This window comes from Oculina patagonica, chromosome 2 (assembly GCF_052425735.1).
Source record: "Oculina patagonica isolate OP01 chromosome 2, crgOcupat, whole genome shotgun sequence".
In the NCBI taxonomy this organism is placed as follows: Eukaryota; Metazoa; Cnidaria; class Anthozoa; order Scleractinia; family Oculinidae; genus Oculina; species Oculina patagonica.
Window position 1 is genome coordinate 16,377,182 of NC_135759.1, and position 27,294 is coordinate 16,404,475.

General features: G+C 38.1%; 3 protein-coding genes across 7 annotated transcripts in view; 1 reads left to right on the top strand and 2 right to left on the bottom strand.

Annotated features, from left to right (window-relative positions):
- Positions 1-103: 103 nt before the first annotated feature.
- Positions 104-9,345, bottom strand: LOC144643191 (protein DD3-3-like). Of its 4 annotated transcripts, none has more exons than XM_078502370.1 (11): positions 9,252-9,297; positions 6,771-6,819; positions 6,280-6,435; positions 5,990-6,076; positions 5,504-5,831; positions 3,892-4,110; positions 2,985-3,408; positions 1,860-1,916; positions 1,292-1,575; positions 996-1,037; positions 104-553 (listed from the first exon to the last, which is right to left on the bottom strand). In XM_078502370.1, the coding sequence occupies exons 3-11, from the start codon at positions 6,430-6,432 to the stop codon at positions 216-218; spliced, it is 1,932 nt and encodes a 643-aa protein (XP_078358496.1). In that variant the 5' UTR covers positions 6,433-6,435; positions 6,771-6,819; positions 9,252-9,297; the 3' UTR covers positions 104-215. The 4 variants fall into 4 exon arrangements, with proteins under 4 accessions (XP_078358496.1, XP_078358498.1, XP_078358499.1 ...); XM_078502372.1 differs by having other exon boundaries at positions 6,771-6,863; positions 9,252-9,294; XM_078502373.1 differs by lacking the exon at positions 6,771-6,819 and having other exon boundaries at positions 9,252-9,345.
- Positions 9,346-13,228: 3,883 nt separating this feature from the next.
- On the bottom strand, positions 13,229-23,791 carry LOC144643160 (protein DD3-3-like). Its single transcript, XM_078502324.1, has 11 exons — positions 23,537-23,791; positions 22,956-23,033; positions 22,437-22,785; positions 21,715-21,927; positions 20,587-20,956; positions 20,206-20,265; positions 19,581-19,779; positions 18,746-18,830; positions 18,002-18,073; positions 15,473-15,634; positions 13,229-14,438 (listed from the first exon to the last, which is right to left on the bottom strand). Exons 1-11 carry the CDS (start codon positions 23,681-23,683, stop codon positions 14,230-14,232), a joined length of 1,944 nt encoding a protein of 647 aa, XP_078358450.1. The 5' UTR covers positions 23,684-23,791; the 3' UTR covers positions 13,229-14,229.
- A 2,507-nt stretch (positions 23,792-26,298) lies between these two features.
- LOC144643179 (uncharacterized) overlaps positions 26,299-27,294 on the top strand; it is a 33,700-nt gene continuing 32,704 nt past the window's right edge. For both annotated transcript variants that reach the window (XM_078502345.1, XM_078502347.1), the window contains exon 1: positions 26,299-26,329. The gene's annotated coding sequence lies outside the window, so the exon portion shown is untranslated. The remainder of the gene's footprint in view (positions 26,330-27,294) is intronic.

Sequence of the window (27,294 nt, forward strand, 5' to 3'; positions counted from 1 at the left end):
CTGTCGCTTGTCACCAGGCGACACCCGAAATGCGGCTGCGTTCGCAGGCAAGAAACAAACTGTAAGTTTTCTATATTTCCAGATGAAAAGTCAAACAACCAAATGTCGTTTCCTTGTTAATTTTATTTTCATAGCAACAACCCATAATATTACAACCTAAACTACATACACCGTTAAGCAATGAACGAATTCAACTCCTGCCATGCAACGCTTGATCACTGGGGCGGGGAAGCTTGGGTAACAGTAATCTGTCCCATGTGACGTCGGTTGGAGAAGTTGTTATTGCGCGTGCTCATGTAACAGTACTCCCCAGGCTTCGTGATGCGGAAACACGGCGGGTTGCAGGAGGCTGGGGCGTTGTTCAGTTGAGCCTGCAGGTTAGTAGCGTTACCACTGGGACCACTGAAGCATCCTGTGTTCAGTTGAAGATTCAACTTCTGAGGACCAAAATCGTTAACATGGTCAACCACTTCAAGAGGCAAGCTGGAACAAGCTGCTGGTTTGAGAGAGCTGCATCCTTCCTTTACCCAACACACGTTGGTGCGATCCGTACCTAAAATGAAAACAAACTCATTTTCAAACCTTATTTGTGTTTTTTGTTAGCTTTTTCACATGAACCGCTAATAACGACATATGACTAGCCTGCGTAGCAAGCGTTCCAGTACAAACGAATACCAGGATGATTCCCATGTTCATGTGTACAACAACTGTACTTAGGTCGGTCACCTAAAATTGCCTAAAAGCCGGGTCACCTAAAATTGCCTAAGGTCGCTCAAAATCGCCCAAAGTCGCCTAAAGTCGCCCAAAATCGCCCGTTATTTTGGACAAAATGAGCTAAAATCGCCTTAAGTCGCCCAAAGTTACGGCGACTTTGGGTCCCAGAGTAGGCCTAAAGGTCTTCGTTCATCATATTCATACGGAAATCTTTGCTAACAGATGACTGTTCCATCGTTTCTCAAAGTAACGCAAATAACAGAGTTGATAATAATTCTTACGTGCTGTTCCTTCTCCAGCGTTGTTCTGATTGTTGTTGGAACCTAAAAAAGAAACATAACTATTTTTGTTCAACGGTTCAAAAATTGTCTTGGCTTATAATCTTAGGAAAGGTTTGAGGCTAAAATAGAGGGTGGGAGTATATTAAAGTTTGCATTAGACTAAGTTTCCACAGAGTTCTAAAGGAGAGTGATCTTATAACGTGTTATAAGCTAGAAAGGGGCTTAATATGGAGAGGTGCTCAACTCCGGTGAATTGTAATTAAAATTGCAATCTACAGAAGTTTTTTTTTTCTCACCTGACCAGACGAAACACACCACATCATTTGTTGTAACTGAAATGCGTTCAGGAGTGAAGCGATATTCCATGGCTGGATAAGCCTGCACAATGTTTCCTCTCTTTCCCATTCCTCCGATGTAGTAGATGTTAGAATGCTGAAATTTTAGAGGCAGACTGCTTCGTGGTTTTAGAATAATCACATGACTTCTGTCCTGGAATGTTCGGCCGAGCTGGGCGGTGTTCAAAGCGATTTGTAGATCAGTTTTACCATCAACGGCTTTTGTTGTCGGATCATTCGCAACCCTGCAAAAGCAAAATGGCTGGGGTATTTAAAAAACGAAAATAGAAATCGAGGTCTAGAAACTTGGAAAGGAGGGGAGGCGCAGGTAGTTGTCAGGTTTAATGAATAGTTTTCACGGGGATATTAAGACTACTAAGCGGGATAGCTTAGTCGTCAGTTTTCTCGCAAAAGCAGATTTACTTGTAGGAAAATGATAACAGAAAACGCCAGTTATAGTATATAATGTTTAAGAAATTTTATTTTGTCTTCAATAATAAAGTTTTAAAAAACTGATAATGTCACTTACTCTTTATTATTGCTGGCATTGAACTCGCGTGGAACGTCATCAGTGGTGATGTTGTATCTGCGGAAAAAAAGAAGAGATGTAAATAGGGCTTTCCACAAGTTGCTCGGCAACTTTTTGGCAACTTTTCATATTTCGAGCAACGTTTCCCCTTCGAGCAACTTTTTTCTCTCGAACAACTTGCTGCATTTTGAGCAATTTCCAGACCGAAGATCTCCAAAGATTATCCGAGTGTTGTTCAACGGGCAGACGAACGTTTCCGGAGTTTTACGAAGTTTGCCGAAGATTTTCGAGGACCGTCTGAAGACGTTTCAACTTTCGGCTCATTCTGCATTAAACCATTACAAAACTCGTCAGGAAACATGACGTCATCGATATCTTCACTAGAAAAAAAACCTTGTTAATTAACAAATTTCCCCCTTAATTGTTATTTAGATACTTCTTTTGCTGTAAAATTGCAGAAAACCGCTTAGAAATCTAACCCTCAAAGGGAAATTAGCATGTATTTAGAGAAATTATCTTGATAAGAAGCAGCGTTTTGGATTTTTTGGAGCAACTTTCGAGCAGCTTTTATTATCAGAAGTAACTTTTTTGGATTTTTGCAGCAACTTTCGAGCAACTTTTAGAATAGTTATGGGCAATTTTTTTGGGAAATCTCGAGCAACTTGTGGAAAGCCCTTGATGTAAATATATTCAGAAAAGAAAGACAAGCGAATCTATACTTCACCCAGGTAAAAGCTAACCTGAAGTTTTTTTTTCTTTTGTCCTCTCTGGTGAAATTCAGACCTCCCTTGCCCTGGTAGAATGTAATAATATAAATTCCCTGACCAGCTTATTTCTCCCCGGTGGGACCCCACCCCCCCACCCTGTGGTCATCTTCCCAAACCCATGGAAATTATGAAATCACCATGTCTATCAAACATGTCCCAGTTACCAAGAAAAATGTTTGAAAAATGTTTATGCTCCTTTGACGGAGTAACCTATATATTGCCTTGATGTAGAACTAAATTTTCAAACGTAAAATAAAAAGAACTGTAAGGCAGTGAGTGGGGAGAATTTTCTTGTTGATGCGCTGGGACTGCAAACTGAAAAGGGTACTGAACTTCAGTTGACAACAATCTACCTCACCTCAACCGTAACACGCAACGTTGAGTAGTGTTGGTTGGGAAGCATGGAACCTTCCACTTGTAGGACGAAAACTTGCCCTCCATGTTCATTCCGTTGTGGTTAACGACAGTAGATGGTGCGTAGATCACATCAGGGGGTTTGTGAAGGAGAACAAACTGCGCCTTATTATCAGCTCCTTGTGACAGCTTGTGTGGCTCGTATGGTAAGCCTCTTGCCAGCTTCATTTCACCCACGTTATGGCAGGTGCTCAACACTCCAGCGGTTCTCTCCACGTAGTTTGTGATGAATTTTGTCCAGGTACCTCCAGCTGCTTTACACGACTCCGCGGTGATGAACTTAGCAACGCACTTTTCAGCGAGAATATTATTGTTTTCTGGCGGACAGTTCGGCTGACCGGTTAGCTTGCCTGGCATGATACACATGTCTAAGATAGAAAGTTCGAAGAAAAATTAACAAGTTTTTTTCCCGCTGTGAATATAACTGAAACTAACATCAACGTACACAGCCAATCACGATAGCGCAGCTAATGTAACGGATCGACCAATCAGAAGTCATTATTACAGCGTGTACCCGGTGACAAACGCGGGAAAAGTGAAGCAAACCATCATTAATGAGATCCTCTGAATGTTTTTCTGATTAGCTGAAAACGAAATCTGCATTATGGGATTGGTCGGAGCGCGCAGAATTGACATGACTTGAGTGGTCTTATGGAAACTAAGGTTGAAGTCAAGCCATCAGAAGAAAAATGCTTTGTTATGTCAAACAACTTATTTCTGTATTATATCCAGTTTCAGTTCAATTCAGTAAGGGCGAGCGTTGCATTCATTTGATATATCAGCTGAAAACAGAGTAAGCGATAAAAATAGAGGCGACAGCAAACGACAAACAAATAAAAACTTATACTTACATTTATGACCATAATGAGGACTGTTGACGTGTTTTTTCATTAAATCCTCGGTCTTTTTATTGCTGACCATGATAGCAATGTCTTTCCACGGAGAGGGGCCCCAGTAAGGATAGTAATCGCGTTCCTCGGGGACTTCCAAGCCCCTCCTTGTTCCTGCAGCGTTTTGTCGCGTGTAGATCGGCAGATCACCTTTGAGTTGTTGGTCAGCGGTAAACAAACCTATGGCATGAGCAAAATGCGTTAGTTTCGCTCGCAAAGCACATTGCATTTTGAGTCAACTTTTATTACGACGCCTGGAGTTGCCTTTTAGATCCGTTTCAAATGAATGCACGAATGAACTCATCTTCTCAAACAAAGGCAACTAAATGACCCCTTCGAAGTTAAACTGCCTTCGTACACGTAAAAATATATAGATTAAATGAAGGCTTACAAATCAATTCATGCTTATTTGTTTATTAACTAGATAAGATAAGATAAGATTATTAATTATCTATATATTAGTGCATGTATAATTACAACTTAAAAATTTAAAAATTACAATTTTAAAAGCTACATTACTACAATAATTACAATATTAAAATGTTACATGACGAATTAATGATTCTTAAAAATTCTTTTGTGGCGGCCATAGCGCGAATCGAATCCGGCAGCGCATTCCATGTCTTTGCAGCGAAGTAGCGAAAAGGCGTAACACCATGCTTCGCGCTACTTACTTTGGGCAATGAGAGCATGTTTGTGCCCCTTAAATTATAATTTGTGTCCTTAACTTTAAAAAAAAAAATTCACAATGGGGATGGGTGCTTTCTTGTGAAAGCAGTTATTTATTGTGATTAACGTGTCCTGGATAAGACGTACTTCTAGTGTGCTTTGCAAGCCGATTCGTTTTAGTAATTTTTCGTATGGGTGTATACAAATCTGAGTGCACGTTCGTTTACTCTCTCCAATTTCTTAGTGTTTCTGGCTTCACAATTGTGCCATATCGATCTGGCTACAATAATCGAAGTGAGGAAGAATGAAAGCACGATATAGTGTTTCCTTGGTTTTGCAAGGCAGGACATTCTTAAGCCTTTTTAAGGAATTTATTTGTCCTGCTACCTTTCGGCAGATAGATGCGATATGAGAATCGAATTTCAGCTTATTATCTAATGTTACGCCTAGAGTCCGCCTAGTAGCTGTATCTCGCTGGAAGCAGGTATGGGTTCTTCTTTGCATTTTATATCGAAATCGTGAAACGTGTTTCCCAGCACCAGAGCCTGATAGTTATCCGGATTTGCTGAAATCCCATTTTGTTGAAACCACAGTATGGGGTTAGTCAAGTCGAGCTTTATACCGTCTTCCACAGCTTAGGGGAAAAAGCAGACGTTTCTTATGTCTTCGGTAAATCAAGTTACTTTTTCTTCAAAACGTTTTTTTACCTTTCCTTTGTCTACTGTAGATATATGAAAGGGGCCGTACCATTTTGTGTTAAATTAGGTAATAAAAGGGTTGCCTCTTTTGTGAAAATTGGTACCTAAGTGGAAAGGGGTTTGGGCCTCGGCGTGTGGCTTTCCTGTATAAAACTTTGTTTAATTCTCACCACCCCGCTTCTGGAAGCGCTTTACAGCACTCATACCTTTGTTTCTTTCTCTGCGGAAATACGCCTGATAGTAGTTGGCGGGCTCGTGAAGTCCGCGGTCTTTTCTGATGTAGGCATTCTCCCTCGCTCCGTTTGCAAAAGCCTGGGTGGTAAGCGTCTGACCGTTACGAATCGTAATATATTTAAACTCCCCGTTCACATCATCTTTAGCCATCTTGCCCTCGGGATACGGCTGACACATGTACTGTAAGATAACTTGTGTTTCCACTCTGTCGTCTGTCTTTGGGCCGGTCCCGTGTTGATTTGTCCACATGATTTCTACTTCAGATTTGGCCTTGTCATCACATCCACTCATGTAGAACTCCTGAAAAGTGAGTGAGTTAATAAATGAAAAAAGGAATAAATGAACAAACGAAAGAATGTTTGAATGAATGAATGAATGAATGAATAATGAATGAATGAATGAATGAATGAATGAATAAACGAATGAATGAATGAATGAATGAAAAAATGGTTAATTACCATTGGTAGCTGTCTAAATTCCCGAATATTATCTCCAGGGTTACTGCTCAAACTGTCTCCAACATTGTATCCAGCTTTGCCGTTATTCTAAAACAAGTAAAAATTACTTCTGAGAATAAGTGTATTTTTAACAATCCCCATCACCCATGCAAAAATATCACAATACGACTCGCAATTGAACTTAATATGAAAGTTAAATTGCATACCAAACAAATTATTTCTAGTTTTCCCTGTGATAGGGTAAAGTGCGTCTAAAGTAGAATTATTTTGTGAATATAAAAGCGTCCTACCTGTGAATCAAACAATCTGTTTGCGTTCCTGACGTTATCTTGGTTGCCGTTTAAACGGTTGTTGGATCCTGGTGGAAAATGCATGTACATGTCTGACATGCAAGGCACCATAAGTACAGCCAGGAGGCAGCCCCAAACGAAAATGGTCCTCATGTCCTGTTTCAACACAAAGAAAAAAAACATAATTAACGAATAAAACTTGAGTTTTAGCTTAGCGACTAAGTTTAGTTTACTACTGATCGGTAAATGAGGTTGCGATCTATTTCAAGAATATTAATTATCCTTGCTCCTCTTGAACTTCAAAATAGATGATTAGAGATTTCAGTGTTGAATTGTTTTTAGAAACTGCGTTTTAACATAATTACAATTGATTAATTACGTCTTCTTTGAACAATTGTCTACACCGCTTAACAAATTAGCTATACAAATTTTGTACCATGCACCGATGCACGACAGCCCCTTTTAGCCTTTTATAACTATTAATTCATTACCTGAAGCTATCTTCCTTCTCACTTAAGGACGTACGGGCAGTAAGCGCAGCTATAAAGAAAAGTAAAATCCCTTGACAAGCTGGAATCGTAGGGCTGTTGCAGGAGAAGAGTGAATTCAGCTGCACATTGAAATACTTTTTATAGCACTCTTGTATAATTAAATGCAACCACATTGAAGGAATGCTGAGACGGACAAGTGTTTGACGTTTGTTTATCAGTGTGGTGTAAACTGCGGAAATTAGTTACCAAACCACGGCAGAGAGAAGAAAGTTTAATATCATTTCCTCGCTGTCACGCGCGGGAACGAAGTAATGAAATGACGTCAGTCACGATTCACGACTGAATCTGTCTTTTATTATGCATTCTTATTGGCAATTACTGAGGATTAGCCAATAATTGCGCGAGAAATTGACAGTTATGCAAAATACGTTTTTTATCAAAACAGTGAAAAACCTAGCCGAGGTAAAAAGAATCATATATTTTTTGTTGCAAAGTACAATATAGATGTTAATTATAAAGGAAAGTTCACACATGGTTTGTAAGCCAATACAATGCAGGACAACCCGAGTTTAAGGAGCCAATCAGACCTCGCGAAAAATCCCATTCATCGGTTTAGTGTATATACTAATTATGGATAACACTACAAGCAGTTGATCACACCTAAACTGAAAAGATTATCTTTTACTCTTCGATAAAACAAACTTAAACATGGTACAAATCTCCCGTTGTCTTTGGCGTGGTCACATTCCCTCTAACTCAAAACGTAAGGCATTAATTGAAAAAGAAAAAATATCAAGATATGAAAAATCGTTTCTTTGCCAAAAGCCGCTACAGTGGAACCCCGATATAACGATCCTCGATATAACGATATTCCCGATATAACGATGAATATTCCATGTCCCGGCAAAAGTTACTGTAAAATGTATGGGACAGTACCCGATATAACGATCTTCGATATAACGATATCCCCGATACAACGATGAGAATTTAGCGTACCGAACGTAAAATCTTTCCCGATATAACGATATTATCAGTTCTCAGTCACAATTTAAGCGAAACACTGAATTTAACACAATACCCTTACAGTAATCGAGTAACCTCTAACGTTTTTATCGCAGCTTTGTACGATTATATACGAAAATAATATTCAGTGTTCTTAGCCTCTTTATCAACTTTATCCTCCTTATCCTCCTTGTCATTCAATAGTTCTCTTTGTTTCATTATCTTTGACTAGGTTTACCCCGATATAACGATATTTTCGGTTATTTTACGGCCATATCGTTATATCGGGAGTTTCGATATAACGATACCTCGATATAACGATATAATTTTACTGCTCCCTTGGCATATCGTTACATCGGGGTTCCACTGTACTTTAAAAAAAAATCAAGTGTTTGGTGTAGGTGGATTTGCCGAACGTGACTAAGATAAGTGGATGGGACAGACATTGATCAATAACGTCATTACGTTGTAGCTTGTTAAAGCATTGATAAAGCATTATTCTAGAATGTCAGTTTGTTTGAGATGTAGCAAGGGGAGGAGATTTTTGACATTTGTCAATATAAAATTCTAATTAACAAAATTGTTACTTTCTATCTTTGATAGTTCTCGTTTCATCATTAGAAAGGCAACTGAAGAAAGAAACGACTGAAAATTGGTTTATCTACAATTGACTTTGGTTTGTAAACTTGCCTAACTTTTCTTTCCAATGCACTAATTTGTCCTACACAAGCGGACAATTTTCGGCCGGAATTGGTTTCCAGGCAGAAGTTCGCGACAATGAGGGCTGAGGGCTGGGTATTGAATATTGGCTTCAGCTAAAATCGTAAATGAATAGCAAACACTGTGGCTGAAGAAATATTGAAAACTTCTCACCCGAAAATAGCGATTGAGTATCTTGTGGGAAATCGACTAGAAATATTTAAAACCTCTGATGCTGCGAGGCCAGTTTTCGGACGTGATATGCCGGCATGTCAATACGGTAACGCAAACAATTTACGTAAATATCAGCATTAGACTGTTTTGTCCAATATGTGAAAACCACGGGGTGTGTTTACAAAAAAAGTGGTCCTTTACAGTCCTTCGTCAAATAAATCTTGAGTAAATCTCAGTAGGTACTGCCACTTAACGGAAAAGTATCAATCCCTTATCAACGATCTTTTAAATATTCAGTCATTCTAATTTAGTAAACTGCAACAATATTGGACATTAAAGTTCGTACCTAACGGAGCCTTTTATGGTCACAATAAATAAATTTTAAAGAAAGTCAAATTTACAAGGTATTGTAAACAGCATTTCAGTTCTATATCAAACGAAAAAAAAAACAAGTGAAAATCCACCAAAAAAGTGCTGAAAATGGTCTGAGATTAAAAACGGTTTTCCATAATAAAGCAGTTTGATTTAGTGTGAATTATTGTTATTTTTTCTTTGCAAAAAAACCCGTGAAAGAAGCAAAATGAAACATAGAAGTTTTCTACTTACGGGCTAAGTTCAGTCAGTAGTCACAGCTTCAATCCGCTTCGTGTCACAATGTACTGAAAATCAACTGAGTACGAATCAACAATTTATAAGACCTCTTATCAGGACCCTTCAGCTAAATTAGACAATGAATCGAGTATTGAAGACATGATGTTTGCTCTTCCATCACAAAGAAAAAATCCTTTCTTTTTCGTTGTTCTGAGAAAGCTACAGCTGTTTTTAGCTGTGCAAAGCACAATACAACCGAAGCTGTATAAATGTTTCTCTTTTGGTACAATCTTTGTTGTCAGTTTTTCAAAGCCTTGTTTACACAAACGACAAGAAACGTGTAAAAGACTATCTTTTGTCAGTTGATAAGCAAGGAAACAAAAACTATCGGTTGTTCGAAAATATTTAGGAGTTCAACCAACCATTGTCCAACCATTTATCGGTAAAAAGATCAGTATATGACCACGAAATCAAGCATATTTCAGTTTTCAGCTAATATCGTCGAAGTCAAGAAAAAAAGGAGGCTACAAATGGAGAAATTAAACTTTAACGAGGGCGTATCAATCGATAAACAAGTTCAAACTTCCCGGTGTCAAAGGTGGTGACATCTTACAGCTGAGCAAACAAGATCCTCTTCCAAGAAAATTGTAATTTTCTATTGTTCTCTTGGTTTTCAGTGTTATCAACCGCTATTTACACTAACTTATTGTACATACAGCATTTTAATTACAATGTTATAACTGTTTCAAGTTGTAATCACAGCCGGTTAAACAACGGAACTGAGAAAAGCATCGTCTTGTCCAAACATCAAAGCTTGTTGAAAACCGCCAAGGTCCCAATCACGAATCACGTACATTTTTTAGACCATTTCACGAATCACGTATTTTGAATACGTTATCGAAGAAAATGAGCTGCATCGATCTCTTTTAGCCGAACTAACTGTTTGTGTGGCAAAATAAAAAAATAAATAAATAAATAAACTGCAAGACATGGTCCTTAAACTCTTAATTCGGGCCGAACTAAAAAATTCAGTCTTTGGCTGCACGATTTGTGCCGCCATTTGTCAAATTTGCTTCACTGCCGTAAATTGAACTTATATTCGGTTTTTACGAACGTGTTTAGCCGGAATCACGAATCACAGTCCTCAAAATAAGCAGATCACGCGTCTTACTAGACCTAACTTTCACCGTTCACGAACGTATTTCAGCTGTTTTCACGTGTCACCTGCTAATTTTTGTTCAATTCACGCGTCAAGCACAACGCCTTTATATAAATAACACCCTCTAAAAGATGAGGGCGGAGAACACAATGAGAACAATTCTGAAGATTAACTAAGCATGGGGCATTATAAGTCAAAACTATGGGCGCGACATAACCTGAGAAAACGCTTGATCGCAGGTTAGGCGCGACAAAGCACACTTCACTTCACATTGTAAGTTTAAAGAGGATTTATTTGGCGCGTGTGAAATTATCGCACGGACTATAACGATTAACCTCGAAGCATCGAGTTGATAATATTACTTTCTTTCAAGATAATGTTCTTAGAAAAGCAGTGGCTATATACAAGCCCTAACATGGCGTTTTCTTAAATTTTATACCAGTTGAACAACAGGTAACTAAAGCGTATTATAAGAGTTTGTATGGATTTGAAATAAAGTTGAAAATATCCCTTTCTACCTTTTAAAAAAGCTATAATAAATCTCGCCTGTTACGTCATCTTACGTTTTCGTCTTTCTAGTGCAAAAAGCTTTCTAAAGCACTAAAAAGGCAAAAAGTGACACCAGGTGAGAATCACAGCTTTTCAAAAATAGAAAGGTTACTTGTGGTTGGTCAAAACAGAAATAGGCGTTGCCCGTCCTTTAAAGTCGTAAATTTAAGGTGGCTCGATACAGTTTTTTATGGGCCATACCTACAATTTGCAATTGGCCTTTAAACGATCTTCCCTGACTCGGATCGATATGAAAATTATACCATATATTGGTTTTAGATTGAAGTTTACTTTAATATATATTTTAAGGTAATCGATATTTCCATGGCAACGATAAACAGAAAACCGCTAAATCAGTAAAACCTGATTTTTGCGTGAATCAGATTTGCCGCATAAAAACTAATACCAGCATCTCAAACCATGATGTACTGCAAATAAAATATTCAAGAATTAAAAGATTCTGTATGTTTGATTTCGAATAAATCGCAAAAATGTTTCAAATCGTAGTTTTTGCATAGCGAGGATAAATGAGCCGAGACACAAACACTGCGTAGACGAATTAATCTCAAAAACGATTTTATAAACCGTGAATTGTAACGCCAGTTTTTCGTCCATTCAAAGGCCTCCTTTATTGTTTAATTTGAAAACGTTCCAGTGAATCAATGACAATAAAACTTTGCGACTAAATAGTTTACATAATCAAGTACGCGTGCTGAAAGTCTTAAAAATTACCTTAAAAAGTATATTAAATCAAATTTCAATCTAAAACCAATATATGGTGTAATTTTCATATCGATCCGAGTCAGGGAAGATCGTTTAAAGGCCAATTGCAAATTGTAGGTATGGCCCAGAAAAAACTATATCGAGCCACCTTAAACGGCATGCAACCACCACCCTCCATTTATGTTGGCACACTGCACGTCTTATTTACCAAGAGTGTTGCGTTGTACCGTGTTTGTTCACTTGCATTGTAATAAAGGGAGGACAAAAGGGCTCAGAACTAGCAGGACGTATTTTTACCGTGTAAAAAAGAGAAAAACTTCCAAATTCTTGTGCAAAACGATAAACAGTATGAAAAGTAACTGAACAGTTAAGCGGGTACTTGCCGTTGACTGTGGTATGGTTTTCGGGCTTTCTTTATTTTTTACAAATACACTGTTTTATTTGTGGCACAAGTGAAACTTCCCATCTGTTATCCGAGCACGTCTTATTTACCAAGAGCATGTTAGTGTTGTGCAACTATTTGATCAAATACTTTGTAAATATACAGAGACGCAAATAAACCGACCCGTTTTACCGTCATTCTCAGAGTGCAACACATCCTGTATCTTCACGCGATTTCTTTGGGCGTAACGCGGTGCCCTAAAAGGGACTGGAACGAGCTTGATGATTTCGACCCATTCTCCTCCTCCATAGCCCTTATCGCTTCTCTTAGCCGACGATGCCTTGGCACGAAAAAGGAAGGGAACTGGGGACACAGGATTTCCAGTACTAGATTCTCGGACTTCCGACCTTCATGTATGCAGTCATGGTGTTTCAACAGAATGTATGAGAGTCGTTGCGTTTTTTACTTCCGTTCAAGACTCCTTTGTTTTGAACAGGCAATCTAAAAAAATTGAATTAATTCAAAAATCCTATGTCGCCAGAGCCCTTCGTTTCTCGTGCCAAGGCCCCGCCGGCTAAGAGAAACGAAAAGGGCTATGGGGACGAGAATGATTTTGGCCGGGAAATTGAAATTTTTCAGCATTTGTATTCTGGTAAAGGAGTACAAATCCGGTATCCAACAGTCTGTTAATATACAGACATTAATACCTGGAAAAAAGTTTATTTGTTTGTTATGAAAACAGTGTAAAAATGCAGTTATATTTTTTTTTTTGGTAGACAACATCACACTGAGCTGCTTTATAAAGTGAATAATTAACAAAAAGGATACGCAGGCACTTGCGATTCATACCTACATTCTACAAATAAAAAAAATCTTATCAAAAAATTAAGAACTGCAGTAGAAATTCCATTACTGAGAAATATGATTTGAGTAAAATGGAAAGTGGCAAGCACTTTTATCTTTTTACCATTATTTTACAATTAATTCTTTTATAAAGGGATGAACCATTACGGGAGGAGGAATCAATTCCCCAATAATTTGTGAAGGCTGCAAAAGTCGTGCGAAAGTTAAAGGTTAGAAAAACTTTCATCCCCCCCCCCCCTAATTACTTTAGTAGTGGTCTGTCCCTTGCGTGCATTGCAATTACAAATATGCCACTCAATTCAAGTAGTCAAGTGGTCTGTCCCTTGCGTGCATTGCAATTACAAATATGCCACTCAATTCAAGTAGTCAAGTACCCGGATGTACATGACGTTTATCTCATGTGGTGGTTTACTTTAGCCTGCTGGCGGTTTTGTTGGGGTTTGGGGTTTTACACTCGCAGCTGCGCGGCTCGTTGTCGCGGCTTCGCTGCTTGCTTGCACGCACTTTAAAACCCAACCATATCGCCAGCTACGCAGGCTAGGTTTACTTGGGACTGTATCATACATGTAACTTAAGATAATTTAATTTGATTTAAGCTATATAGTGTGTTGATTGTTTTTGTCACTTCTAAGATAAAATTCTTTCCAACCTATCTACAGTTGTACATATTCCAAATTATATTATTATATACATTTTGCTTTAGTTTTAAGATTGTATAAATTCTCTCTCTTTTGGGTACAAAAACTGTCATTATTCTCAACAAAAGTACCATAAAGTTCCCAAAGTAACGAGGATGGACTTGGCAGGCTTTTCCTATTGGTCGCAACTTTTTTGGAGGGAAGGGGGGCTACTTTTGGGTAGCTAACGAGTACCGTATGTGAGCCGTTCCATCTTAACAAAGTGAACAAGTTAAAAACAACTGACATTACATCCAAACAGAGTAATACATTCCCTCTGAAAAAGGGTCATCTAAAACAAATATCATATCATTTTGATACTACTTGTTGTATCAGTAATTTCCATCGTTTCTTGCTGCAACAAGTCAAATTGCATTTGAGGTCGCTACATTAATTTTGGAGGGTCGATCAATCGTTTCTTTCGGTATTTACTAACAACCGTGAAATTTTATCGTTACGTTCGGAGGTGGGGTGGGGTTGCTACTTTTGGGGTAGGTGGGCGTCGCCACTTTCAGGGAGTGGGGTCGCTGCTTTCAGCGAGTGGGGGTCCTTACTTTTGGGGTGGGTGTCGTTACTTTCGGAACATTACGGTAGTTAATCACTAATTATTGATCCTCAATAAAGTACAAGATTAGCAATTTAACTGATGCACAGTACTCCTTTCTGGCTTCGGTTTGAGAAGTTGTTATTTCGTGAGCAGATGTAATAGTAACACCCTGTGTTGCTGAATTTCAGCATGATGCCTCCATAAGATGCGGGCGCATTGTTCAGAAGAGAATCCATTTTTGGTGTTTTTGCTTCCACAGACTCTGTATCGCATTTCTTTTTCCGAAGGCAAGAATAATACCCTTTAAAAATGAAAAAAATAAAAATTGATAATACATGTAATTTTTATCAGGCCATGGTTGTTCAAAGGATGGATAACGCTCTGCACTGGATAAATCACTATCCAGTTGATAGCGTAGCTTGCTGAAGTTCACTATTTTTTTTACCAAGATTTAAAGGTTAAAATAAGAAAAAGTTCTGAAAAACCGAATGTTTTCAACTTAATGCCATCATCACGAAGGTTTAGGTTTTTTTTTTCTTTTGTACTTTTTGAAAAAGTTGTCAATTGTAACCTTCACGAAAAGAAGCCCCACATTTTTCATTTTTGTTTAAAAGGTTTTTTGGGCCGGCTTACTTTCTTCGGTAATTATTATCATAAGGGATTGCACATTTCAAAACCGCAAGCTGTCCCAGAAGGGGTCAACATTTTGTTTCTTAAGTGTAGCAGCTCTCGTCAGTCCTCTCTGTAGAAGTTGCTATTGTGTCCACTGAGTTCCCTTCATCAGGGGAAGGGAACTCAGTGGACTTGTCGGAGGAGACACATGCAAAGGGTGTCACCTTTGCAACTCTTGAGCCGAAAACACCCTATAAGTATTAAATATAGGTTCGATATTCCGTATTTTAAAGTAGTATCTTAATTGTAGGAATTAGATGTAAATACAAAGAGTGTTGGAAAATGTAGCATAATTTAATGTAAATAGACCAGAATCGTTTTTGTACTTATATTATATTTTAGTTTAAACAGTGTCCCCGATTAGTAAGCTTAAGGCTAGCTAGAAGACCAGACACTTAAATAAAGTTCTTATTATTATTATTATTATTATTATTATTATTATTATTATTATTATATTTTAAGGCCACGGGCATTTTTCCTGTTAAAGTTTAGCCAGCCATTTATGAGAGACGTTGTGAGAGCTACCACCTGAGTGACCCTTAGGCTTTGCGGTGTATTTTTTTGGAGGGGGAATGGGCGGGGCAGGGTTTGTTTTCAAACGTTAACACTAAATAATCTGGGAATTTAGTTAAACCAAGTCCATTGTGACAGTGAAATGTGTACCTGCACTTGCCAAGTTCACAACAATGTCTTCTGGTTTGGGACTTGATAAACCCTGGCTTGACCAAACAGCTGTGGCACCCTGGAACAGTTTGGACATTTCAAATGGGACGGGGTAGTTGTCCAACGGATTGTCTGTTTCCACCATGTTATTTCTGTCTGTACCTGTGGAATATAATCTTTATTTTACTTCACTGTATGTAGTTTATACTTGTACATGTTTTCCTTCCTTTTTTCTCTTACTTTAGGCATTGACATAGTGGATGAACTTGGTTACCCTGTATGTGGATATTAAGCTATGTAGGTTGAGAGTTTGAGTCAAGTTTTGCCCTCATTGTTGTGTTCTTTGCCAAGTCTCCACCTCCACCCCCCCCCCCCAAAAAAAAAAAGAAAGAAAAGAAATGGAACAGGGTACCATTGAACGACTAAGAAAACCAACAGAAATATAGACTGAACAACTCTTTTCTTCAAGGGTAGGGGGGGGGGGTCATTGTAGCAACACGGTCAATCACCTCATACTACATAAACTAGAGTCTGGACTGAGCACACAAGCAGGCTTTATGACAACTTTTGTTTATTTTAGTTACAAGAGGTTCTCGCAAAAATGGACACAAACTTATGATAACTTGATTTCTCGCACAATCAAACAGAAAGTAAGTTAGTGCGATTCTGCACAATCGGTTTTTAACGTGTCTGGTTTTGACTTATCTGGACTTGCCATTTATTTCTTGACTCAATTTAGTCTAAATTTTATTGCCCCTTCATATTATTTTTCTCTATCATTTCAAACACCTCTGTGGACATTTAACAATAGTTGAGCTCTTACAAACTTGTGATCACCATACAAGTAAATGTGTTTATTACAGTCAACGCGCTTCACGCATGAACGCACGACTTCAAACATTCATAAAATATTTCATTCACCGATTTCATTTTCAGTTAATGAAATCATTCTTCGAAACTTCAATTGAACAATTGTAAATCAAATTGAAAGTATTTAAAAGCCCATGGTAAAATTGAAAATAAGACATCTGACGTTATGGCAATTGATAATTTTTTTTAAAATAATTTCGGCTGTGTGCTCGTTTTTTTTTTCGCGCGGGAACAAATTACATGTAAATGAGCGACTGTGTCACCGCCGCATTCACGCAGTTATGCGCTCGTTCGATTGAATTGTTCTTTTCCAAGCTATTGTGCACTTGAATCGACAAACTAAATGCTGTGCCGCTCTCTTCTTCTACACCACACCTTTGAAGCTGCAATTTCTCCTCTTGGATGGCGCTTACTGGAATTCCCATTCGAACAAACAAAATTTTGAGGCAACAATTCTCCTACTTCGGAGATGATGTCGTGTCTAATTTCTTTGAGCGTTTTGCTTAGAAAAGCTGCTGTTCGTTCGACAAACGCAAGAGCGAGGTCATTGCTCTTTATCTTTGCTAGAATTTCCGACATTTTCAATTTCTCGGTCGCTTTCGCGCAAAATTTACAAATGAATGATTTGATTATTCGAAACGTGATCTTTATCTTTCAATCTTGCGGTGAAGGCATGTCAATCAAATTGAATCATGAAATGTTCACGTGAATATTGGAACCTTACGTCGCCGAGCGTTCATGCGTGAAGCGCGTTGACTGTAAATTAAAAAATAGTGCTAATTAAACTACCGTAAAAACCCGCAGATAAGCCGCACCTTTTTTCCAAAAAATTTCCCTCGAAATTGGGGGTGCGGCTTATCTGCGGCAACATTCGGAAAAGGTGCTGTAAATTTTCGTGAACTGACACTAATTTATGGAAAATTATGTAAATTAGTTTAACATAAAACTACAAGAGAGTACCGGTCATTACTTTTGCAAGTTTGACAGCTCCTATACTGCAGTGTCGACAATGGCCTGTAACTTTAACAGTAATATTGATACTTTACGAGCGAGAAAATACCACGAGTATTCACGAGTACATGTGTAAGATGGTCTATTGTTTCTTTCTCATTTTGCACTTTGATGGAAAATTTGTCGAACTGATTACCAAACTCTCTTCATGCAATGAGTTTATCTCCAATAGATGGCTCCCAAATCTCTTTACGAAAAACGCCTCCATCGCCATCTTGTTTTCCTTTACGTTCTCGCCCTAGTCCCATATTTTGCGTCCGATCAAATGCCTGGTTACTAAGCTACGAACGTTCGGCAAACGCAAGTTCTTGTTGTTGTCACACAAAAATCTATGGAAAAACTATGTTGAATGAAGAAATGCCAGAAAAAGATCACCCATAATATGTCAAAGTTGGATTTCATTATATTAAAGAGCTCAAATTGTGGGTAAGACTGAAGTATTTTCTGTTTCAATGCAATGTTCACTGAGTTTACGTTCGATGAAATAGACTTCCTAAAGCTCAACTTTGGATTTTTGACTCGACTTTGGATTTTCTTTGATTTACTTTCAAGAAACTTTTTTCCAACATTTGAGTTGTTAAACTCAGGGTGCGGCTTATCTGCAGGTGCGGCTTATCCGCAGGTGTTTACAGTAAATAAAGATCTTACCACTGTTCCCTTCTCCTGCATCACCAGCTTGCCCATCACCAGCAGGGCTGTTGTTGTTATGAGAGTTGGAGCCTAGAAAATACAACCAAGCTTTTTAGTTCAGTTCACTCTCATACACATACTGATTATTATAAATTGCCAAATTAATTGTAAATGGGAAGATTTAGTTTTGGACAAGGTAAAAAAGTCTGCATTTTAGCCTAGTGACCCATTAGGATGGAGGGTATCCTGGTTTCCAAGGTACTCATTTATACACCTTGGTGGAGAGAGGCACAATGTCCTGCTCAAGAACACAATGCAGTGGCTTAAACCCAGAATGCTCGATCCAGTGTCCAGTGCGCCAACCATTTAGCCACTGCGCCTAGCTCCCACTGTTTAAACTTTTTCAACAATTAAACCCAGGCAAAAAATCCTTGCAAATTATACATGTAACAGCAAAAACTTGACACAAGATCACTGCACTAGTTTCACTAGCCTACACACACGGTGAAATCCTGATTTCTCAAACCCTTGCTTTCTTGGACCTTCCAAGTACAGAACCAGAAGGTGTTTCCATTCCATTTACTTCATTCAGTCAAATACCCCAATTTAACCCCAATTCTTTAATTTTTGTTTCCTTGGAGGTTCGACAAATGGAGATTCTGCTGAAGTGCAAGACGCTTCTTATGCAAAGGCAAAATAAGGGCAAAGCTGAAAACCCACAGCCAGCTACACAAGTTACTTTTACAGTATCAAATATCATACCTGTCCACTGAATGTGAACCACATCAGTTTCTTTTCGGATGTTTAATTTGTTGGGAACAAAGTCATATTCAACAGCTGGATAAACCTAGCAAAAAAAAAAAAACATTTGTATTAAAAAATAGTTAATTAATTAATTGATAACTAAAGAAAAAACACTGATAGTAGGTTTTCCTACAAGTGAAGGCAGCAATTTCAATTGTTTTCAGAGGTATGTGTTCTTGTATTACAGCTTTCAAGTTAACATCTTCAGGTCCAGTTTAAAAGGAAAAATGTGTACATTTAATGTACTTCAATGTACTGTAAACTTTGTAACCTTACAAGTATGCAGCACACATGTAACTTGACATACAGTTTGTACACTGTAACTATGTTAATGGTACAAATTTATATTCGGTGATCCTTTTGCTCATATTCGGGGCTTTATATTTGGCAAACTTTTTCTCATGTACATACAGTCATGTACTGTCAAAAACATTTTATTTTGGGCAGCTCTGGGGTGCATTAAGACACTACCTCTCTGGAACCTACACCTCTATTTTCGTTTTCTTGCTGTATACACTACCTCTATTGTTTTTCAGGGCCAGGGGTATTGTTATGACTTGTTATCTATTGTTTCAAGAACCAATGAAGTAACTCATTCAGAGTGGTAGTGGGCGACCCCGGGGGCACGAGACTGTACAGTTATCAAACCACCTGGCCTGTGAAGTTGCACACTGTCAGATAACGTCATGGTATTTTGTTTATAATGATTGATGTACATAAAAAAATACATGTATATTAGGATCACGTTATGAACTTAGCTTTCTAGTCTTTTGACCTCATTATGTTACAGTACCTGAACAATGTTTCCTCTCTTTCCGCGAACATTCAAATTGTAGATGTTTTTATCAAGTGGCACTCCTTCTGTTATTCGTTGGCTCAAACGTATAATGTGTGATCTGTCCTGGAATGTCCTTCCATATTGTGCTGTATTTATGGCAAGTTTCAGAGGTGATGTAGCACCAATGTCAATTGCTGGATTCTGCTGAATCAACCTGAAAATAATTCACCAAATGAATGCAATATTATTGTATAGTCAATAGACATGACCATATTATGATTTATTCAATTGCTACAATGACAGACCTCTGTGTCAGAACAATGTGATCTCGATCAGTGATTACATTGCACTGCAAGATAGTGTTGCTTTTGACTACCTTTGATTTGCATCACAGGTGAGGAAAAAGCTGCACCTTACCAACTCTGATACAGTGTTCAAAGGTACATGTACATTTGAGAACACGTCTGGCAAACACATGTATCAAAGTTATTTACACAGCAATGACAGGAATCCAAGTGTGGACAAAAACATTTTGTCTATTTTTGGGCCGACAATTCGTTTTTATAAATTTATCCAGATTACTGTGGACGGAGCCTCTAAAGTTGAAACTTAAACAGAGCTGTATTAATTTTAAACTTACTTGTTGTTAGAAGTCGCATTTGTGTTCCAGCCATCATAATCATCAGTTGATATGTTGTACCTGAAAGCCAGAGTAGAACGTAAATTCACAATTTTATAAATGAGGTTGGTTGGCTGGCTGAAATTATGACGTACTGAATAAAGATATGACTGACTGACTGACTCACTCACTCACTCACTGACTGACTGACTGACTGACTGAGTGTCTATAGGCATTCAGTCTAGTACATGAATTATATTAATATACAGCATTAAATATATCTGGAAGCAAATAAGTAAAAAATGCAGTCTACTCTACTCCTAAGCACTGTTAACTTTCAAAGCATCAAAAATGATTACACTGTATTAAATTAATGTTCAGGAATTATGTTCATGTACTTACCTTATTCTAAACACACAAAGCTGAGCTTGAGCAGATGGAAAGTTAGGAATTGTCCATGTAAAGTTTGGCGTCACACCATCTGGGGTGTTGCCAAGGTGATTGTCTCGTGTCCAGGGAGCCTGGCCACAGTACGGTGCATCAAGCTTCACTAAACACTGTGGCTTATCAGAGCCATGAGGGATGCCCCAAACATAACGATCCCCTGCTGCAAGACAGCTCTTTTCACTATTGTACTGGCCAGAAGACATCTTATCCAGGAAGTTTGTAAATATCATCCATTTCCCACCATTATCTGAGCAATCTGTGGCATTGTTGTACTTTGACCAGTGTTTGCGTACTTTCCCACCAGGGTAATACTCTACACACTCGCCTATTTGAGGGTCAAACATCAACGCCAGTTAAAGGTGGATTATATTCATATGAAATGCATTTACTTGCTGAGGGCAACACCATGTACAAGGGATTAGTACAGTGGGATTCCACTGTACAGAATAATAATGTGCATCGCATATAGATCAAAGTACGACATGATGTACATGCAAAAACCAAGCTTACTAAAAATGTAATAATTTTTTAACTACCCAGCAGATCTATATCATTTAAAAATCTAAACAAACTTTCATTAAAATTAATTGATCCTTGCATGTGCGTGTGCTTGGCTAGATGACAACCTCTGGCCAGCCTGGGCACAACACCAAAAAACAAAAACAAAGATTTTACTTAACACAGTACAGAGGCCCCATTAGGGGGGGTCCGAGTATCCCGTATCCCATTAATTTTTGGCCTTAATATCCTGTATCCCATTAGTTCCTGTTAGTTCAATATCCCACAATCTCTTCTCTTAATATCCTTATCCCTATAATTTTCCCCTGAAATATCCCGTATCCCTATAATTTCCCCCTGAAATATCCCGTATCCCTATAATTTTCTCCCCAAATATCCTGTATCCCTAAAACCCCTAATGGGGCCTCTGTACATGTACAGTTTATATGTCATGGTTCAATTTTGCCCATGGTACATTAATTCTAGTATTTTCCTTAATGTGTTACATTCAATATAATATATTACCACACACTAGAACAATTAAGAAAAATACCAAATTGAACCAAAAAATAATTTTATAATTACCTTTGGGTTCAACATTAAAGCTGTGCTTCTGATAATATTCACACTTTGACGTATCACTGGTTAAAACTGCAATGTCTTTCCAATCTGTTGGATGCCAGTATGGATAATAATCCCTCTCCTCTGGACACTCATATCCTCGCCGTGTGCCTGTAGGGTTCTGTCTTGTGTAGATACTCTCCTCGCCAGCTAGCTTTTGGTCAGCCGTAAACAAACCTGTGTGCATTTGACATAAAAATGAAATTGTCAACGCTACATGTAATTCAATTATTTTGCTTTTTTAGGAAAGCCCTTAAGAATAAAATTAACTATGAAACTATGAATAACGTTTAATTTTCCAGCTTATTATTTTTATTTATTTCGTGACTTTGTGCCACGTAACAAACAAACTAACTAAATTATTGGTAGCTAACTTAGTTTATATTATAAATTTTTAAAATGTTTGTTTTACAATAGGGAGGAAAAGTGGGGTATTGAAAAAAATCCCTCGGAGCAAGGTGAGAACCAACAACACATTCAACCCATGGCCGCATGCCTGCTGAAATTCGACCTAGGCCACAATGGTGGGAGGCGAGCACTCTCACCACTGAGCCATCCCTACTCCCCTCACGTCAACTCTGGTCTCCTTCTCATTCAATTAGAGTGAGACAACAGGAGCAAATTTAAGAGTTTTAAATGACCAACTTTTCTCTCGTTCTCATTATTTAGCCTAGCTAGACCTTCACCTTTGTTCCTTTCTCGTCTCTTGCACTTATCATACCACTCCCATGATTCATGCAAGCCTCTAGACACATCATCATTTCCTTTTTTCCGTGCTTTATATTCAGCTTGAGTCTCTTTGTCCTTCTTATTGGTTGCGGTGAACTTCGGGGTATTTGTATTTAAACCATTGCGCAAAGTGTTGACATCACCATTTGGTTTGTCTTGTCCAGGCACCCACTGACACATATACTGCAGCACGACGTTACCGTTCATCTTGTGAGGATTTGTGATGTCATTTCCACCAGATCCATGCTGGTTGGTCCACTCAAATGTGAGAAATGTTTTGCCCTTGCCTCCACTTTGGAAAAAATTCTAAAAAAAATGACACAAAATGACTCATTACAATACGAAATACTGTAATACTTAAAAAAAATCCTATGTACATGTGGTATTTAAATAACAGATAAAAAAAATTATGGCTATGGCCCTATTCTCCCAGAGGAGAGCTAGGGTAAAGACGATAAAATGGCTATGAGTCATACCATGTTATACTGATCCTTTGCATTATTAGCAGCTTTGTTTGTCCTGTCTCCAACATTGTATCCACCACGGTTATTGTTCTGTGAAAGAAAAGGACTTCAAGTAAATTATGTAAGTAGTCACTAACCTTGCAAATTATTATTTATGAGTGTATTTTGATTCTTGTAAAGAAATGTGTTTTACACTGAATATAGTTTATGTCTGCAGCAGCTTAATCCCCCTGAGGTTGACTCTCCTAAACCTCCCTCCCCCTCCCCCGCTTCTGCATGCACTTTCCTCCGCCCCAAGGGTTGGTTGGAATTAAGAGTAGTTTTAAATGGGCCAGCTTTGTTATTATCAAAGGGGTAACTTTTTCAGCGCTACATGGTCCCTCAGGCAACACTTTTCGCATTATTTTAACTCGTAGATAAAACTAAACTAGTTTTGCTGTCGATGAGAAATCAAACATGGCGCAGAGGTCCTGATTCATTATTCACGCTTGTCAAAATCATTAAGCTTGAGAAGTTAATTTAGTGTTAATTAAAAGAACTCATTTAAAAACTTAAGGTAATAAACTACTATGTGCAAACAATTTGCTATATACCTGAGAATCAAACAGTCTGTTGGCATTTTTTCGCTGGGCCGATCTCTCGTTCAGTCGATTATTCGTTCCTCTAGGATTGTGCATGTAGATGTCTGCATGACAGCAGGACAAGAGAAAGGCAAGTACTGCGATATTCCAAGGTTTCATAGCGACTGAGCTCGAGAAGCCTCACTGCGAAGTCCACAGTATTCTAGAAGAAGGACTTCCCGAAAAAGTGTGATTTCGAAACCAGCTTTGCAGAACTTTCCACTTGCACCAGGCACGAAAAGCCGCAGATGTTATCGTTACCAAATTTGGTCATGGAGTCTTCACTTCCGGGTGTCAAAATGGAAAATGACGTTCCGGGAAAGGACTTCCGATGTGAGTCACGCGCGGCCACGCGGGCGGCCACGCAACTAATTTCGGACCGTTGACCATTTTCTTTTGGACAAAAAAAAACATCAGATGTTTTTTCAGCAAATTACGGAGATAAACACTGAAACTACCTAAAGAGAGTTAATCAGTCATTTTAACATTTGTTGATAAGCGATTTAAAACTTTCTGTAACTTTGTCCAACATCAGTCGAACGTATTAACGCATGCCTATTCTTTAGTCATTCGGAAGTGGAAAAAAGTCGAAAAAGTATCAACTCTGAAAGCAGCCAAGAATTACGGTGACTCATTTCATTCCGTTCAAATGAGTGAAAGATTCGCTGTTCAAAGTGAAACATTTAGGCATTTCGACTTTCAGCCGGATTATCATTTGTTCGGACGTGTAGAATTTTACAACTTTCACTTTTTGTCCGAAATTTGAACACCTGTAAAAATCATCAGTTTTTGAAATCAAAGTATATACAGCTGGTAGCCCATCCTGTGATTCTGGTGTCATTCCCTGAAAATCAGTGGCAACTAGGTACACAGTGTGGGAGAATGTTTTTTTTTGGAGTGGGAAGCATAATAGTAATCCAATATTTTATATAATAAAAAAGTTGAGGTTGAAAATGTTCTTAAAATGTTCTTGTTATTTCAGTTTTATAAACAAATAGGAATTGCAGTAAATGACACCAGAAAAGTGTATGTTCACGTCACTATCGCGTGATATCAATGTTGGATTTCGGTCGAATATAAAAATCTTCATTCATTCTGCACCGGACTGCACATATCATGTATTTGTTATTTTCACAAGAAATGAGACAAAGCAAAAGTTCTTATCCAAATTTACTCCTTGGATACCGTTCTTAGCATGCTCTAAAAATTTCAGCCTTTCTAATTACCTCAGCGTGCAGTTAAAGGGCTATTCTGAACTTGCTGCCTACTGTTCAGTTTTCAGTTTCTTTTGGGATATGTCCAAAGACTACCAAATTTATTAATTTCATCAAAAAGGTTACTATGATCAGTCCAGTCCCTGAACTCTCCCTACCCTACCCTATATACCCGGGGCATCAGATGGGACACACAACAAAGCTTTATACGGCGAGATAACTCCCAGAGGTCCAAACTGTTACCCTTTTATACATCATTTTTGGGAGAAAAGGTAACCCTTCATATAGCTTCTAAGAAAAAATGTAACCCTTTAACGCACCTACAGCAGATATACTGCTTCCCTTTTCTAAATTTTTCACTCGGATCTCTCTCGAATATCTCGGTTATCTCTGAGATATTTTTAATATATATTAAAGGCCCTTTCCTACACTTCGACTCGCAATTTGTAAAATACCACCGCTTTTATTTAGGAAGCCCCGTTTAGTGTACAAATGCGATAGATGGAAGCCCCACTTACTCCCGTGCTGAATTTGAACTTGAAAGGGATGCTCGTCGGGAATTTAAGGAGTCATCCCTAAAAGGTATCATGCAGAATCATACTTTTGGGCGTGTTAGAATTTATTTTCATCTCTTAGAGGCACCACTGCCGCCGAGTAGTATTATCACGGTGGAAATTGGCTCGTGCAGTTCATTAGCCTGCAGAACAGACGGTTTATTTTTCGGGTCGCGCGAGGGCGAGCGAAAAGGTCATGTGTTCAGGGTTACGCTGAGTGATGTCAGGTGCAAAACAAGGTTGTTTCTTTACCGGTTGACGTTAAATAACGGTTTGAATAAAATTGAAACTAGTAATAACAAAGCGTGCGAAGGAAAAATAAAATAACATGTTTGCTTGTTCTACCAATGACAATATTTGAAGCTGCACTAGAAGATGAAATAAATATAATCAATGAACACTTGTACCGTAACCTTGCATCCTGTACATGTCCATACCGGTTAAGTGAGCATGTTTTGATAACTACATATAACTGCCCTTGTTTTTTTTTCACGATAATTTGCGTAAAATATTTTCGGTGTGTAGCTTGACAGCTGGCGAAGATTGAATCCCAATTAGCCTCGTTGATCTTCCTATGTGTTCAGTTGTTACTGAAAAAACAGTTCCTTTCAGATGAACACAATGTTACTGTAAAGAGGGGGTTGGAATGAAAACAAACTTTACACAGAAAAATGTGAACAACACCAAAAAGAAACATGTTTGTTAAGCACACATGTATTGAGTTTTAGCTTCCCTTGTTAGTTCAAAGTCAGTTTATCAAAGTTAATACAGCTGAAAGGTTCTCATGCAAAATGACGAGAATTAAATAAATACAATAGTTTTCCTTTTGTATGTAAACAATGATTTTTCCTTTGATTTTTCCTTTGTATGTTAAACAAAAATCCCATTTATTTTAGTTGAAGGGCCCCGATACTTAAAGAAACAATATAAATTCATTGAAACTGTGAAAAAGCTGTGAAAGAGGCGGAAGATCTAGAGACCACTTTCTGACCAAACTTGTAAGTATAAAACTTAATTGCTTCAATCTCATTCTACTACTTTAAGCTTAAATTTCTATTTTCTAGCTAGAGTATTTATTTTATTGGAAGATTATTGGTATTTGTAAATGACAAAAGTACCTCCGTCATGGAAAGATTAGAAAAACAGGAAATCATAATATACTTGAGCCTATTAAGAACATTTTTCATGGGCAGCTTGTTAAGTTACTTTTTAGCTCACTGCGGTTAACGACAAAACAGTAGAACCGAGCAAACTGCTTATACCTACACGAAATTACCCGGCGAAATTAGCGACCCTATAGTGGCCCCGAAATGATACCGAGCGGGAAATAATCCCCAGTCTTTTATTCCTGCAGCGAGGGTAGAACTTTGTAAAACAACAACTTCGAAGCCATTTTATACATTTTTAACTCTATCTTGTCCGATCAAATTACAGCCAAAATTGACCTTTGTCCTCCTTAATTGTCTCGTGTCGTATGACGTTGTCATGACGACACGAGATAATTGTACAGGGGGATATTTTCCCGCCATGTCAATATTTTTCCCGCCATGTCAACATTTTTCCCGCCATGTCAACATTTGCTTTGAGAGGCCGCGGAATTTTCCCGCCATGTCAACATTTGCTTTGTGATCTGAGGCCGCCGGAATTTCGTAATCAAAGAACAGATAATGTTTCTTAACAAAGGTCGCAATTAACGCGCTGGTTTATCAAACTAGATTAGGAGTATTTATTGTAAAAGGCTTTTTATGTAAAAATACAGGCACGCGTTACTGTTCTTAATTTTTTTTTTCTTTTTTTCGTTTATTGCTGTAGTTAGTTCACAGTCCTCTTCGGGTTTTCTGATCGGTGCACTCCCACGATGATATTAAGCGTTGACCTTTTCTGTTATTAAACGACACACAATGCAGGCAGAAGAGATGACGTTTTTTTCTGAACTTGCAGCAAACGAGCAAATTATTACTGT